Here is a 15,498-nt window from a genome sequence, read left to right as displayed (position 1 = left end):
CCCTGCATATGGGTGAAGTGATGTTTACATTACTAAGTTTAACATATCAAGCAGCGCTTTGTTTTGATTATTGAAGGAGTTGTGATAATAAGACCCATTCCAAATGCAAAAGAATTGTTGTATCAGTACTGGAATCCGCTTTGGAGTGGAAATTCGGTTTCTTTCAAACCCACATACTATTGTTGCATAATGTGAGTATGGCTCCAATTGGAAGTTAAGGTAGACTATAATTCGCAATGTTGGTATAGTTACACATAGTAACATAAGTTTTATTTTCGAGAATCTTCCCAAATAGTGGTTTCCACAAAGCTATGTTGAGTATCGCGATAAGGAAATTGTGGAAAAGCTCGCTCGCTTTTTTGGGCCCGCTTGCTTTTCCTCGCTCGCTCTATCGACTGCCTCCTAATGGAATACTGTGACTGCCTAGCATGGTCATACAAAGAGATGAACGGAATTTCACCAGACGTGGCAATACACATGCTACCTATAAGGGAAGGTGCCGACCATAAGGTATGTGGACCTTATCGTGCAAATCCTAAGTATGGCACCATGGTTTATGATTGACGAGGTGCAAAAACTCTTAGATGCTGGATGCATCTATGAGATAGAGCACATTGATTGGGTTTCACCCATTGTCATTGTGCCTAAATGCAACAACAAGCTCAGAATATGCGTAAACTTAAAGAATAAGAATGCCACCACAATTACGGATCACTATCCCCTACCCTTAACAGAAACAGTGTTGGAAAAGGTGGCAGGTTCCAAAATATATAGCTACTTGGATGGATTCAGTGGCTATAACCAAGTGCAAATTGCTCCTAAAGACCAATAAAAAATAGCATTTGCTATAGAATGGGGTATTTTTGCATATAGAGTCATGCCATTCGGCCTTTGTAATGCCCCGGCCACATTCTAGCAAGTCATGTTTATAGCTTTCAAGTCAATTCTGAATAAGATTTTGCACGTGTTCTTGGATGATTTGTGCATCCACTCGAACAAAAAGACCACTTCAAATGTCTTGAAGCAATACTAATCAAATGCAGGGAGTATGGCATCTCCCTAAATCCAACAAAATGCCAATTCATGGTCACCCACGGAGTTGTTTGGGGACACATCATTTCTCAACATGGGATTGCAACTGACATGGACAAAATCAAAATCATCATGGAATTGCCTCCTCCTACAAATTCCAAAGGTGTACAGGTCTTTATTTGACATGCCAGCTATTATAGAACATTTATCTTATGGTATGCCATGATAGCCAGACCACTTTACAAATTATTAGTGGAATTTTTATGGATAGAAGAGTGCGACCAAGCCTTTGAGCTTTTTAAGTGGCACTAATCATAGCACCCATCCTTATATCTCCCAATTGGGATATTGATTTTCATGTTCATACTGATGGATCCAAGTATGCAATTGGGAGTGTGCTTTGTCAACCTAGTGAACATAAGAAAGACTACCCATTCTACTTTGCCAGTCGATAACTCAATGATGCAAAGATCAACTATACCACCACATAAATAGAAGCTCTAGCAATGGTGTATAGTGTTAAGAAATTTTGACACTATCTATTAGCAAATGATTTTGTCTTCTACACCGACCATCAAGCATTGATTTATCTTGTGAATTGTCTGTGTACAACAGGAAGAATAACCAATGGCTCCTCTTGCTTCAAGAATTCAACTTCAAAATAGTGGTCTGCAAAGGTACCCAACACTACATTTCCGATCACATGTCTCATTGTGTCAAGTCGGGAGAAGAAGCCACTGGAGTAGAAGAGGACTTGCCAAATGCGACACTATCTCAGATAGATGCCGTTCCAGATTGGTGTGGAGATATCATTGGGTACTTAATGGCAGAATGACTGCCCCCTGAAATGAAAGCAGTGGATGCCGATGCCAAAAAGCTAATTTTAAAGATTGCACCCTATCAACTCATTGCAACACAACTGTACAAGATGGGAAAGGAGAACCAATTATTAAGAAGATGTGTAATGCCTCATGAGATCATGCCAATCCTGAGTGAAGTTCATGAAGGCATTGCAGGAGGACACTTCCAAGGGGAAGCCACAACAAGAAAAGTCCTCCTCGGAGGCTACTGGTAGCCAACACTTTAGACAGATGCCTATGAATAAAGGCTGTGATGTATGCTAATAGACTACTAAACCACAACACAAAGACTTCAATCCCCTAACAACAGTTGTTGCACAAAAACCATTTGAAAAATGGAGGATTGACTATGTGGGTCCCATCCATCCAGCAACACAACAAAGGGAACACAGGCACGCTATATCATTATGGCCACTGATTACTTTACAAAATGGCCTGAAGCTAAAGTAGTCAGAAAGGCAGATACCAGAAGCACAACAAGATTTTTATATGAGAATGTGATCACCCGATTCGGATGCCCCATTGAAATCGTGTCGGATAGAGGCACACATTTTGCCAATGAGATAATCCAAGAACTCTTGTCTGGCTTTATGGTAATCCATAGAAAAAGCACACCCTACTACCCACAAAGGAATGGACAGGCTGAATCCACCAACAAAATATTATGCCTTATCCTCACCAAGGTGGTAGAACCACAATGTTCTAATTGGGCAGAAAAACTAAATGCAAACTTATGGGCATATCGAACCACACTCAAGGTTAGTACTGCCACACACTTTCATTCCACACTCTCAAAGCATGTATAAAAATAAGATCTCTCACAAACACACACAAAGGTCATACCTGCATGCCAGCTAATCTAATGATCAATGGTACACCACATGCACATGGATGTAGGTTCAACAAAAATGCCACCACTAAAGAGAATGCGCAAAAAGAGCCCATCACCTTAACGCATGAGTGCTTACCCAATGGAAGCAACTCCAAATCAAGATCATATCTGCTCATCCAACAATCAAATGGGAGCATTCCATAGGAACCAAAACTCTGCGCATAATTTTCCAACACTTAAGATGAGAAAAATATCTTCTGCTTGTCTACACATGCCAAGTTTATAGCACTCAAGACGGATGCTTTCATCGCATATGTATGCCTCATGGGTAGTCCTCCCCTCAGGGTTATTGTTGGTTTGTTGCCATTGCTACAAAGACCATCACTATTATTTGCAAGGCATGACATAACCATCATCCCACCCATGTAGCTGATGATCCCATCGCACTAGCAAAAAGAAGTGTCGGAAGATGACAGGGCTATCTCACATCCAACTTCCCATATCTAACCACTCTCTTTGCCAACCTCATAACCTCACTTGCCCTTGATGCTACCACCCTCTTAACCTTCCCCGAGCTCCATCCTAACATCTATTCCCTCCATCATCTCTTTGCTCATGCCTCTCACCATTAATAACTAACCCAACAGTCACAAACTTACAAGCCCCTCACACCTAGCTTATTCCCTTCCCTTGCTAATCCTACCCTCGAGGATTACCAAGCTGCTCAAACCATTTGCCCAATTCCTCCCCCCCTCCCCTCTGCTCCCCCTTCCACAACTAATACTCTTCCATATTTCTCCCCCATGTCCCCAGATTCTCTCCCTGCCCCATCATCACCTCTGACACTACTTGTCCTGCCATCAGCAGAAAATGACATAGTATTTGATTTTGAATATTAGGATCTGGATAATCCAATTCGTACTCCCATGCCAAGTTCCAATGATGGGTATGATTTTGATGAGATTCCACTTCCCAGTAACCCCATCAAGGAGTTTTGGAGCAAATATCATGATATGAAAACTCGAGGTGGATGGACCCTGGACAACTTCCCTACCAACCTTCATCAGTGTCAAATTAGTGAAGATTGGATAAGCAAGTTGGATCCACAACCTGATTGTGGTGCCGTCCCAAACTCTTTGATGTAATCTTCTTGAAAGAGTACCTACATGCACCTCCATATCTCAAAACCCATCCCAAGTTCTATATAGCTCCACAACGTCAAAGATGGGAAGCCACAACATACACACTTTGGATGAAGATCGCACCATCAATTGGCCAATGATCGAACCATACTCTTGTGTAGAATGGAATATCCAAGACACAATGATCCAAGCACTTCAGCAGCATGAGCAAATAATACGCGGAAACATTGATCGCTTCCTTCACCTAAGTGCTATCTTCTGCAAAACATTGGAATACATTTTGGAGGTCCCACATCACCTCGATAGCCATTTTCCTCCACTTAGTTTTAATCCCATTGAATGGGTCGATGCTCAGATTACAAGCCGACTCTATCAAAGAGTCATCTTCTTATAAGCACGCCACCTATCTCTATTCAAACAAATGGTGGATACAGGCTACCTAAATATTGTTATGCTAGATTTTTGCTAGTTAGCCATGGATCTTCACAGTGAGGGGCTGCAAATATTTGGTATAGCTAGTTGTTTTGGATAGTGGTTTTGCATGATATTATCAAAGTCATATATGATTTTGTCACAAAGTCTTGTCATATATTCCACTAGTCTAGATCAAGAATAGAATTTGTATTATGCAATCTTCCTTCACCATTGCCTAAATTAGGTTGCAATATATATTTGGTATATATGATTTTTGTCACAAATTCTTGTCATATATTCCACTAGTCTAGATCAAGAATACGATTTGTATTATGAAATCTTCCTTTACCATTACCTAAAGTAGGTTGCAATTCTGTCCCTTTTCTTACTTTATATGAGCGACCTCAAGTTCCACCCTTGCAATAAGGATTTGTTAGCTCACCAACAAGCCATGTAAGCTTCAACAATACTGGCGCCCTTTGTATCTAGGGATCTTATTACACATATAATGAGTTTCATAATCAATGGAGTGAATATGTCAATGCAAAAATTGATTTGGGTCAAATTGTAGCAACAAAGTGTTTGGTGACTCCATTGTCCCAAACCTCAACTTCACTGGAGTCACCAAACAACTTGTTTAGTGACTTGATTATCCCAAACCTCGACTTCACTACAGTCACCACTTGGTTCTAGTCCCTGGTAGAGTCCAATAAGGCCTACTTCCAATTTAGTGCTACACCTTTAGGAAAATTAGGTAAGACCCCTGCAAGACCTTAGACCTATCACTCGTGGACTATCTAGGTAGTCATCATCCTAGGGGAAAATCCCAAAGATAAGACATTTAGATCCCTTGAAACACAATTCAAGGCTAAGTTATTGTGTAGAATCACTCTTTAAAGGTTCCACAATATGATCTACAACCAAGTCATCAAAGATAATCAACCTACTAGGACCATGAATACATTGGCAATCAAGAAGAACTCTGCTCACAGTACGTAGTCCACGTAATAGCTTTAAGGATTTACATTTCCTCCTAGGTGCAAAAGAAAGTGAATGCATTAACTATCACCTCCCTAGTGTTACTATTGAAAACTACCCAAATCTTGACGACATTGTCGATTCATCAACATATCCTCCTACAATGACATGAACTAAGTCCCACTTTGTCATTCGTCTTGACGACATTGCCGATTCATTAACATATTTAATAATGCAAACACAAAAAACCTAATCATCATGACCGTTGTGCATATTGATTGAGTATCCCTTTAGGTTCTCTAATTCTCAAAATGTGTAGCGATTTCTTCAAAGGGAGTTCTTTTAGGCAATGCAAAATCTTTTAGGGTTTCCTACACTACAACAAAACATGCAATCAAATGTGATGATAAGAGGAATCCAAGGCCGAACATACTCCACATCTACACTAAAAGATGTGACATGAAGTTGGGGGTAATCAAACTTGACTTATCTCTTTACACCTGACTACTTAAGATCAACTCTAGGATTTCTCTCACCTTCTCAGAGACACGTGGTAAGGACACAATACGCTCCTCACATATTTCTTACCTTGACATGCAGAGTAGAAGATGTCACAAATCCACCTTGCATATCGACATATAACAATTCTCACTACTCTCATGCAAAATTACTCTCAATAAGAGGGGCATATCACTGATATATGTAGAAGGGCCAACATATGTAGAAGGGCCAATAACATATTCTATCTTTCCTCTCTCATAAAAGGATAAACATACTCACATCCCAAGAGACATTATAATTTAAAATAGGAAGAAGAAAAGAATTAGGAGATGCAATTATCTCTCCTAATCTATCAACATCAAAGAGGAGAGTGATGCATTGGTGAAAGAAGATCTTCTACTCAATATTACAGAGAGGGCTGTAGAGGACGATTTGATTATATGGGCAAATTCTAGGAAGCCCTTTATAAATGCCTCTTGAAGATCCTACAAACTTCTATTAGACATAAAGGTCTATAGCTTTCTACATAAACAATAGACTAGCAATTTGAAACTATAAAGGGTTGCGTCTTGAATAGAGCTTTACAACACTAGAAAGAGAACAATGATCACACGACATTTTATTATCACAGTGTCAAAACGATCACAGAGTCTCATAATTTTATATTCATAGTGCAAACCATAAATTGAGCATTTAAAAAGAAGCAACTGGAACGGAGCTTTGCAACAATATAAGTTTCATTGAAATTAGAGTAGCAAGCACAAAGGTATAAGCAACAATATAAGTTTCATTGAAATTAGAGTGGCAAGCACAAAGCTATAAGCATTTTACCACTAGGGGGTCCAACTATCCCCAGAAATTGCCCTTGTCCAATTTGATTGTGTTTCAAGGAGGCACTTTCTCAAGGCACAACATCCATTGATGAACCAAATCACATGAGGAATAGAGAAATGATCCATCATAGTGGCTCAAGAAACAAGTTTATCATGTGAGTTTACTGAGCATCCGAGTGGAGACCACTTTTATGCTTATTAAAGAAGAAGTGGAGCAAGGGAGAAGAAGAATTATAAAAGAGAAAGCGAACCAAACTCTATTACCAAAAGAGAATGCAAACTGAACTCTATTGCCATAAGAAAATGGATCAAGGGAGAAGTAGACTTAGAAAAGAGGATGCAAAGTCAACTCTACTACCATAATTGAAACATCTTCATTGAAATCCGCCAGATCTTTCTTGGAAGGAAAAATGTTTTTCCAACAGAAACAAGACTTTCAACGTTAGTCCCGATTTTAACACCCCATTTGGATTTCCCAAAAAGGAGTTCTGGCTAGCATTACACCAACTCTGCCACCTTAATTGATATGATTATAAGAGAGAGAGAGAGAGAGAGAGAGAGAGAGAGAGAGAGAGAGAGAGAGAGCTCCAAGACTACCCATGGAAGAGAGCTAGAAAGTGAACAAGGGAGCATGTGGAAAGGAGAAGGGTTCATGGAAGAGCTTTAATGGAGTTAGAATGATAAGAGCATGATGTTCAAAGTGGTGGAAGACATGTTCAACCAAGGAGAAGAGGGCTTTTTTAATAATTACTTTGTCACCCTTCATCCAGTTACAATTGCTACAACATAAACTAGCATGTCACCATCGAAGTCCTTTTGGGCTACTCTTCCCTTCAAAGCATGGCATCTTTGACTATGCAAAGGAAAAGAGCCATGTGACAAGATACGTTGAGGAAGAACCTACATGGATTTCTAATCTCCACATGGTGAAATCCTCCAACTCCCGACAAGGCTTTCCAGAGGATTCTTCTTTGAAGTCCACTCTCCACACTCCTTGAATCCTTTCACATTCTTGGTGTATGCCTCCCTTGCATTATTGAGCATGCATGGACGTAAGGCCCGCTTCTTTATATGACTCATTCTTCCTATACTTTAAAACCCTTATACCCAATCCATTCTCACTCCATAACAATTTATTTATAAGTCATGGTGTTTATTACTTATACACATGGCAAGGTGCGAAGAGAGAGAGAGAGAGAGGAGCATGCACTACCCATAAGAACTAGAGTAGAAGAGTGGAGGAACTATTGGTTTTCAAGCATGTACTGCCCATCAAACTAGAACCGGCAGTATCTCCTGATTCCATATTGAGCCACACTACTGGTGAGCAAACATAGGACTAAACCTTATCAAACTTAGGAGTAAACCTTGACATTTTGGACTAAATCGTGCCAACATTGCAGCCATGATGCAGGAAAAATTTGCAAGTAAAAGCTTCAGATCACTCGAGTCTTAGATTGCGTTCACTCTCTAGGAGTTAACGTCCTCAAGAAATTATATTTCTGTCTGTTTGTGGGAAGAATGCAAAGGAATTGGCAGACTTTATTCTGTGCACGGAAGCACGATTAGTCGACCAACTGATGGCTCTCCTGCTTGCTGGATTTGCAGATCGATAACATCTTGGCATCAGATCCGTATACTTATGCTCTTGCTCTCCCGCTTGCTGGATTTGCAGATCGATACAGATCTTGGCGTCAAGATCTGTATACTTATGCTCTTGTTTGATTGACAAAACGATGGACAAACATCGTCTGTGCCCGCTCAGGAACATTGGAGCATGCCGACTTCGTTGTTGGAAAGAGGAATTTTTCTTTGAGAATCGTACTCAAGCTGGACTCAAAAGATCTATAACCCTCTCCCTTTAACACGGCAGACAGCTAGAAGCATGATATCAGTGAACTTACTTGAACAACATAATGTGAAGACCGAGATTTTAGACAGTCCTTTGGATAAGAACACCAATGAGGATGATCACTGCGAATTGCAAAGAAACAGACTATGGTGTCAAGTACCTGAATGTTGGCAAAGAACACGGCGACAGGCCATGAGGATGATTACGGAGAAGCCCGCTAGGACTGCAAGCACAGAAACTGTGTATTCTCTCGTGCCGGGGCGAAAGATGCAGGCCCAGAAGCTGACAGGAGACGTAGATTCCTTTATAATCACTGTCTCTTTGTTGAAGCCGGAACCCTTGTATCTGAGTTCCTCTATCATATTACTGATGGCTTCAACTTCTGCCTTCTCATTCACCAGCAGAATCTCTATGCTGCCGCGGTCATACAATTTGTGCAAGGTTGCAGCCATGGTCGCGACAGAGGTAAGGAGGGAAAGCAAGAAGGGCCACCGGAAGAGATGGCATAGCGAGTCACTGGGCTGACCTCCGGTGCTGGATGCTCCGCCCAGTTGGCCGACTGCTTGGAAGAGCGCAGAGAAGACGACTCCTTGGAAGACGAAGTAGAGGCCGAAGAGCTGATAGATCTCGTTCTGGGTGCTGGTTTTGGAATTCGCCTTGCGTTCGATGCGCTGCGTGAGGATGTCTACCTCTTTCTCCCAGATCTCGATCAGCTTTTTGAGGACCTTGTCGTCTTCAATCTCCTCGAGCGGATGCTTTTTTTTGGGGTGAGGGTCGGCGGGCTGCTCTGCTCCATGTATGATGACACCAACTTCTGCTGGGAGGTCGGGGGCCTGCGCTGCTCCATTCATGGTATCGCTGCTGAGCTCGAGAAGCACACAGAGAGAGTGTGGTTAGATGGGGAGGAGAAGCTTCAAAAAAAGCATGATCAGAATCAGTGTGGAATCCAAGGAATGCTTTGGCAAAGATCTTCCATGAATGTTGAGTCCTCAACCTCTGTCTGTTCTTCTCTTGAGATGCAAGGTGAGTGGCATACACTTGCTGTCTTCTTCAAGAAAAGCAGCACCACTCAAACAGACTCTCACATACATACACACTCAGAGAAGACCCAGAAACATGCAAAGGAGCTAAAGAGACAGATCTGGAGTGATGAGAGACCTGTAAAGGAGCTCCAAAATGCAAAGACGCTAAAGAGAAAGATATGGAGAGAGAGGAGTGATGAGAGACCCTGCAGAGGAGCTCCAAAATGCAAAGGAGCTAAAGAGAAAGATATGGAGAGAGGGGATTGATGAGAGTCATGGCAAGGAGCTAAAGAATATAGGCTAGGCATAGATATTTTAGCAGAATAAGGCAGGAGACCAGCCTGTCAGACATTTTGACTTTTCTAACATTGTGAGTTTAGTCCTTAGTGGTGAACACCGAGTTGGTCAATTTGCCTTTTCTAAAACGTGTGTTTACAACATCGACCTACATGGTAAAGGACATAGTTTGGATACTTTTGCATTTAAAAGAAATCGAATGACAAGCTCTCAGAGATAACATCCATGCTTATACATAATGCATTAAACCAGAATGGACACCCGTGTTTAGAATTTCCAAAGAGGTATAGATAGGGCCATCGAAAACAAGCATTCTATAGGGCCATCGAAAACAAGCATTCTTACTTAAGAACAATTCCCTATTCAACTAGTAGTAGCAAGAATAATACATCGAGCACAAGGGCTAACATTACAAAGGGTTGCATTTTCTTCGAAAGGAGTACGTGCGCACAGCTTAGCATACACGGCCTTGTCACGCGTCAAAGAAATTGGGTTCAATGAAAAAGCAACTTGGACAACATTGGCCCAATTGCATTTAAAAAGAAAGGGAAGGTACAAGTTGCTAGTTACATCCTTGAACACAAGATTGCTCTCAAATTACATCTTGGACATTAACCAAACAACATAAGTGATGAATTCCAATATTATCTGCCTATAAGAATCAAATTATATACATTGTAGCGGGGTTTAATGTGGTTGAAAATTACTCTAACTCTGGGTAGTGCACGCTACTGAAAAAAGACTTGCCGATAAACAGTGTCAATACGTACACAGAACAGGGGCATAAATCACAACCACCGAAACAACTATAAATGAGCAAAGGCTGTACATTTTAATGCCACCATTTCTAAGGTACAATATGTCCATAACTTATTTCAAAACATAATCATAAACACAATTAATACAAACTCCTCGACAATACTAGTGGGTGACTTCAACATAGACATGAGCAAAAATTCATCAGAATCAACTAATCTAGAAACAATCATGCGTATGGTTGATCTCAAAATGGACTTTCAACAACGGACCACCATTTATGGGTCACACTTAGACCATGTGTGGAGCAACATACCCTCTACAAACATTGACTTACCTTCAAAACATACTCATAAACACAATTAATACAAACTCCTCGACAATACTAGTAGGTGACTTCAATATAGACATGGGAAAAAATCCACAGGAATCAACTAATCTAGAAACAATGATGCGGATATTTGATCTCAAAATGAACTTTCAACAATCGACCACCATTTACAAGTCACACTTAGACCATGTGTGGAGTAACATATCCTCTACAAACATTGACTCTGGAACACCCTACGCTTACTAGATGGACCATTCCATAGCATACGCTTACAACTACTAGGACATCACACAATACAACTTCGTCCATGACATAAGTCCTCCATTATGCAGGGCCATTGTGGGATCCCCACCTTGTTAGTCATGTTCTCATTGCCATTGAGGGACTAGCTGGCTGAGCCCTTCCCCCCCTCGGAACACTCCCTAAGGCCCCTTACACGCCAAGTGCCCATGCACAGGCGTTCGGCACGTGATCGCCATGTGTTGTAAGCCAATCGGGTGCATAAGAAGGAGAGTGCCATCTAGATCGAAAGCCTCAACCTCTTGTCCAACCCTCAAATTTTGTGCTTGCGATCATTTGAACCCTTATTTTGTCCCTTTTCCTTTTTGTGCCCACCACACATGGGCGCTCACACATAGATTGTCCCTTCTCTCGCGGGGTAGGTACTAGGCAGTGTGTATCTGTCTGGCTCTTACAATACACAACACAAAAAAAGGTATTGGAAAATGGCAACATCTAAAATTAATGCCATATCTCATTGATGATGGTAACATAAGTTTTTTCTCCAATAAAGGTTCTCACACCCCTACTAGCTCAACTTTATTAGTACTAACTCACTAGAAACACTGGAGTGATTTTGTAATCTCATAAGCTCTTTGGAATAGCTAATTTGTTCTTTTGCGCTCATGATATGGGATGACCGGATCCCATGCCTTGAAAATGGAAAGTAGTTTTTTACCCGCAAAAGTATCTAGAAATAAGTCCTTTGCACACACCCTTTTTATTAAATAAAGGCTATAAAGAGTTTTTGAAAATTTATTTCATGCTTGATCATGCTAGTTTTGCTTGGAAATACTCCTTATCCCTTAAGACTCTTCTGTGTTTCCTTCCTTTTGCCATTTGTTCTCAAAACTTCAAATTTGTCTTCCACCTAAGACTCTTTTGTGCACATATCCACATCCATTAAGTCATCAGAGAATAGGTTTGTGGTTTCTCCCCACTCTATGAGATTTGGTTTGTTGATGGGTGAACTTGTTGCTCAATAGGTAATGTCACAACTTGTTTGTAGAATATATCATGTGCCTCTATTTCTGTTGTGAAGTAGTTATTCTTAGCCTTCAATAGTCGAGATATTGGGTCAAATAAAAAAACAGAATTCTGGAATTTATAATTTTATTTGTGTCTTTTTTGCATCAAAGATTTTTTATAACTAATCTAATATATATGATAAAAAATTCATACCATAAAGCGCCTGGAAACCAGGAATGTGTAATGATGCAACTTGCACCTACTTTTCCTAAAACTAGGAAATCTGGAATAGTGCAACCTGTGCCTACTTTTGGCAAAAAGTAGATGTGAATCGCACCGTTTTGGATTTTCTAATTTTAGGGAAATTTTTGTTCTAGATTTTCATTAGATGCATTAGATCAGTTGGAGGAATGATTTGGTGCAAGCCAAATCAATAGTTAGGTGTTTGCTATTCTAATATATCTTACAAATATTCCAAATTGTGTGTCTATGATGCAAACGTGTGTGCATATGTTGTGAGTGAGATATAAAGATTAATCAGTAGCCTTAGGATCATATATGCTACTAGAAGGGTAAAATCGGTTTGCTAGCCTATTATCTAACAAGGCCACCACACAAGAATTTTGCAAAAGTCCTTCCCTTACATGTGTGCACAACCACCTCAAATGCCAACTTTCCCTTCCAAACTTCTAACAAGCCACAAGAGAGATATGATTCCAATGTCTTTCAGGGATCAATCACTTAGATGGCGTACCTTTCTATTTATTAGGGTTAATGTAGCCTATGAAATTTCATTGATAGATTATTAGGGATTAGGGGCATCTTCTATGTGGTTTTGATACTTGTCAATGGTTGAGTCCAAGATGTTTTGTGGCTAGATGAAGTCCTGCTCTATGCGTAAGTGTTGATTTGATGATCTGTTTTGTCTTCTATTGCACCTTATCTTGACATGCTTCATCCCCATATCTTGTTCTTCCATCGATGGTTTTCTTTGGATGGAAATTTACAGATAATGACATTGAGGCTCCTTAGTTGACACGTGCGAATGAAGCCTATCCATAGAATGCCAATTGTGTAATTTTGTTCAAGCACAACATTGCTATTTTTTTTTGTCTCAGAAAAACAATCTAGACCCCTCCATAGCCTCTTAGACATTGTAGGACTAGTCACTTGAGATGCACATGTGTATGTGTGCACATGCGCACGCGTGCACACACACACACACACACACACACACACACACACACACACACACACACACACACACACACACATACACACACACACACACACACACACACACAGATTCCTCCCCTAGACTTACACACATCCTAGAGTGAGGGGTGGAATGGTACCCGAGACAGAGAAAAGGAATAACCACTGAGGCGGCAACTACTACCAATAGGGTGTAGTTTGACTGTCTTGTAAGAACTAAAGAAAATAAAGAGCCCTAATAATAAGAGGATGCCTTGCGATAACCTTAGGCTAAGTATTGAGCACCTGCTGAAAACTTCTGCCACCAAAACGGGCCCCAAAATGGCCTCGTAGCATATACTACCCTCTCGCCATGCCGCGAAGGGCGTCCCAATCTGAGACAGTGCACTCTTCCACTTTCTGGCTGTGCTACTTGCAGAGATTTGCTCCCAAACTCAAAAAAGGAAAGCAACATTGATCCTCTTACCAAGACACTGTGAACTTGGTTTGCTTTCTTGAGCTCCTTACCACGAACCAAGCTCTGATACCATGTGAAGAGAGTGGGAGAGAAGTAAGGAGTCTCACTTGTAGCTTTCTCACATACATAATGGGGGAATACACACAAAGGTGGAGGCTGAAAACAGTTTTCCTCTTCTTAGTTGTGAAAGCCAAAAGAACTCTCTCTTAGTACAAAAGGAATAGGTGAACCCTATATGTGGGTCTCAAACCAAACTCACCTAACCTAGGTGGCATACTAACTGAGCCACTAACTAGAGTACATAAAGATAGCTGTTATTCAACTATTATTCATGGGCAGTGTACCAACCGCATCTGCAGCTAACAAGTCAGTGACATAAATGCAGCATTGGTCACCCTGGCATATCACGAGTGGAGCTCGATATCTCAACAGACACGTCATGCAGAATGGATGCAGGATGCAAGGAAAATGGAAAGACCAGGATTTGTGGAGACTGGTGATGATACTCCACATCCTATTGTGCAGATTGGTAAAATTCCTTTTGTTTATGCAGGATGAGAAAAAGAAATACGTGTCTGATGTATTTCATGTCCCGAATTGTGAAGATTGTGGGAGAGAGGGAAGGAGTCTCACTTGCGGCTTTCTCACATGCACAATGGGGGAATACACACAAAGGTGGAGGCTGAAAACAGTTTTCCTCTTCTTAGTTGTGAAAGCCAAAAGAACTCTCGTACAAAGAAATAGAAGAACCTTATATGTGGGTCTCAAACCAAACTCAACTAACTAAGGTGGCATACTAACTGAGCCACAAACTAGAGTAGATAAGGATAGCTGTCATCCAGCTATTATTCGTGGGCGGTGTACCAACCGCATCTCCAGCTAACAGGTCGGTGACATAAATGCACAACAGTCACCCTGGCATATCGCGAGTGGAGCTCGATATCTCAACACTCCCCCTCGAGCTCAATCCCAATTCCTGCACACCAAGCAGGTCTCTAAACTTGCGCAGCTTCTCTGCGCCCAATGCTTTCGTGAAGATGTCAGCTACCTGATCCTCTGTGCTGACATAAACTAGATCAATGAGACCTAGTAAAACCTTCTCCTGCACATAGTGATAATGCACCTCAATGTGCTTTGTTCTGGCATGAAAGAGTGGGTTCTTTGCCAAATGTATACTACTCATGTTGTCACAATAAATGACAACTGGCCCATCTGTAGACTGATGCATATCATAGAGTAGCTTATGCAACCAAGCTACCTCACATGCAGCCATTGCTGCACCCCTGTACTCAGCCTCTGTGCTCGACAAGGCAACTGTAGGCTGTTTCTTGCTGCTCCAAGTGACTGCAGCACTCCCAAAAGAGAACACATATCCACTGGTAGATCGTCTATCAGAAATGCTACCAGCCCAATCAACATCAGTGTATCCATGCAACTGTATCTGAACCCCAGCCTCATAAAATAGTCCATACTGCAATGTGGACTTCACATACCTGAGTATGCGTCTAGCCGCATCCAAATGCGGTTTCCTTGGAGCCTGCATAAACTGACTTACCAACCCAACAGCATAGCTCAAATCTGGCCTGGTAATAGTCATGTAAATCAAACTTCCTACTATGCGTCTATACATAGTAGGGTCTTCCAGAAGCTCACCTGCATCGGCGCTCAGCTTCACATTCTGCTCCAAAGGAACTGAAATAGGCTTACAGCCTGTCATCCCATATTTGG

The 15,498-nt window shown here is 41.2% G+C and overlaps 1 protein-coding gene across 5 annotated transcripts; it reads right to left on the bottom strand.

Moving 5' to 3' along the window:
* Positions 1–7,828: 7,828 nt before the first annotated feature.
* Positions 7,829–9,781, bottom strand: LOC147887790 (uncharacterized). 5 transcript variants are annotated; one of them, XM_087393991.1, is made up of 3 exons: positions 9,672–9,781; positions 8,605–9,305; positions 7,829–8,451 (listed from the first exon to the last, which is right to left on the bottom strand). In XM_087393991.1, the coding sequence occupies exons 2-3, from the start codon at positions 9,293–9,295 to the stop codon at positions 8,438–8,440; spliced, it is 705 nt and encodes a 234-aa protein (XP_087250117.1). In that variant the 5' UTR covers positions 9,296–9,305; positions 9,672–9,781; the 3' UTR covers positions 7,829–8,437. The 5 variants fall into 5 exon arrangements, with proteins under 5 accessions (XP_087250117.1, XP_087250113.1, XP_087250116.1 ...); XM_087393987.1 differs by having other exon boundaries at positions 9,439–9,773; XM_087393990.1 differs by having other exon boundaries at positions 9,603–9,773.
* Between the last annotated feature and the right edge of the window lie 5,717 nt (positions 9,782–15,498).

Source organism: Dipteris shenzhenensis, chromosome 22 (genome assembly GCF_047967505.1).
Source record: "Dipteris shenzhenensis isolate YYH24624 ecotype China chromosome 22, Dip_SZ_1.0, whole genome shotgun sequence".
In the NCBI taxonomy this organism is placed as follows: Eukaryota; Viridiplantae; Streptophyta; class Polypodiopsida; order Gleicheniales; family Dipteridaceae; genus Dipteris; species Dipteris shenzhenensis.
Note: the sequence above shows the minus strand (reverse complement) of the source record. Positions and strands in the feature narration are given on the sequence as shown.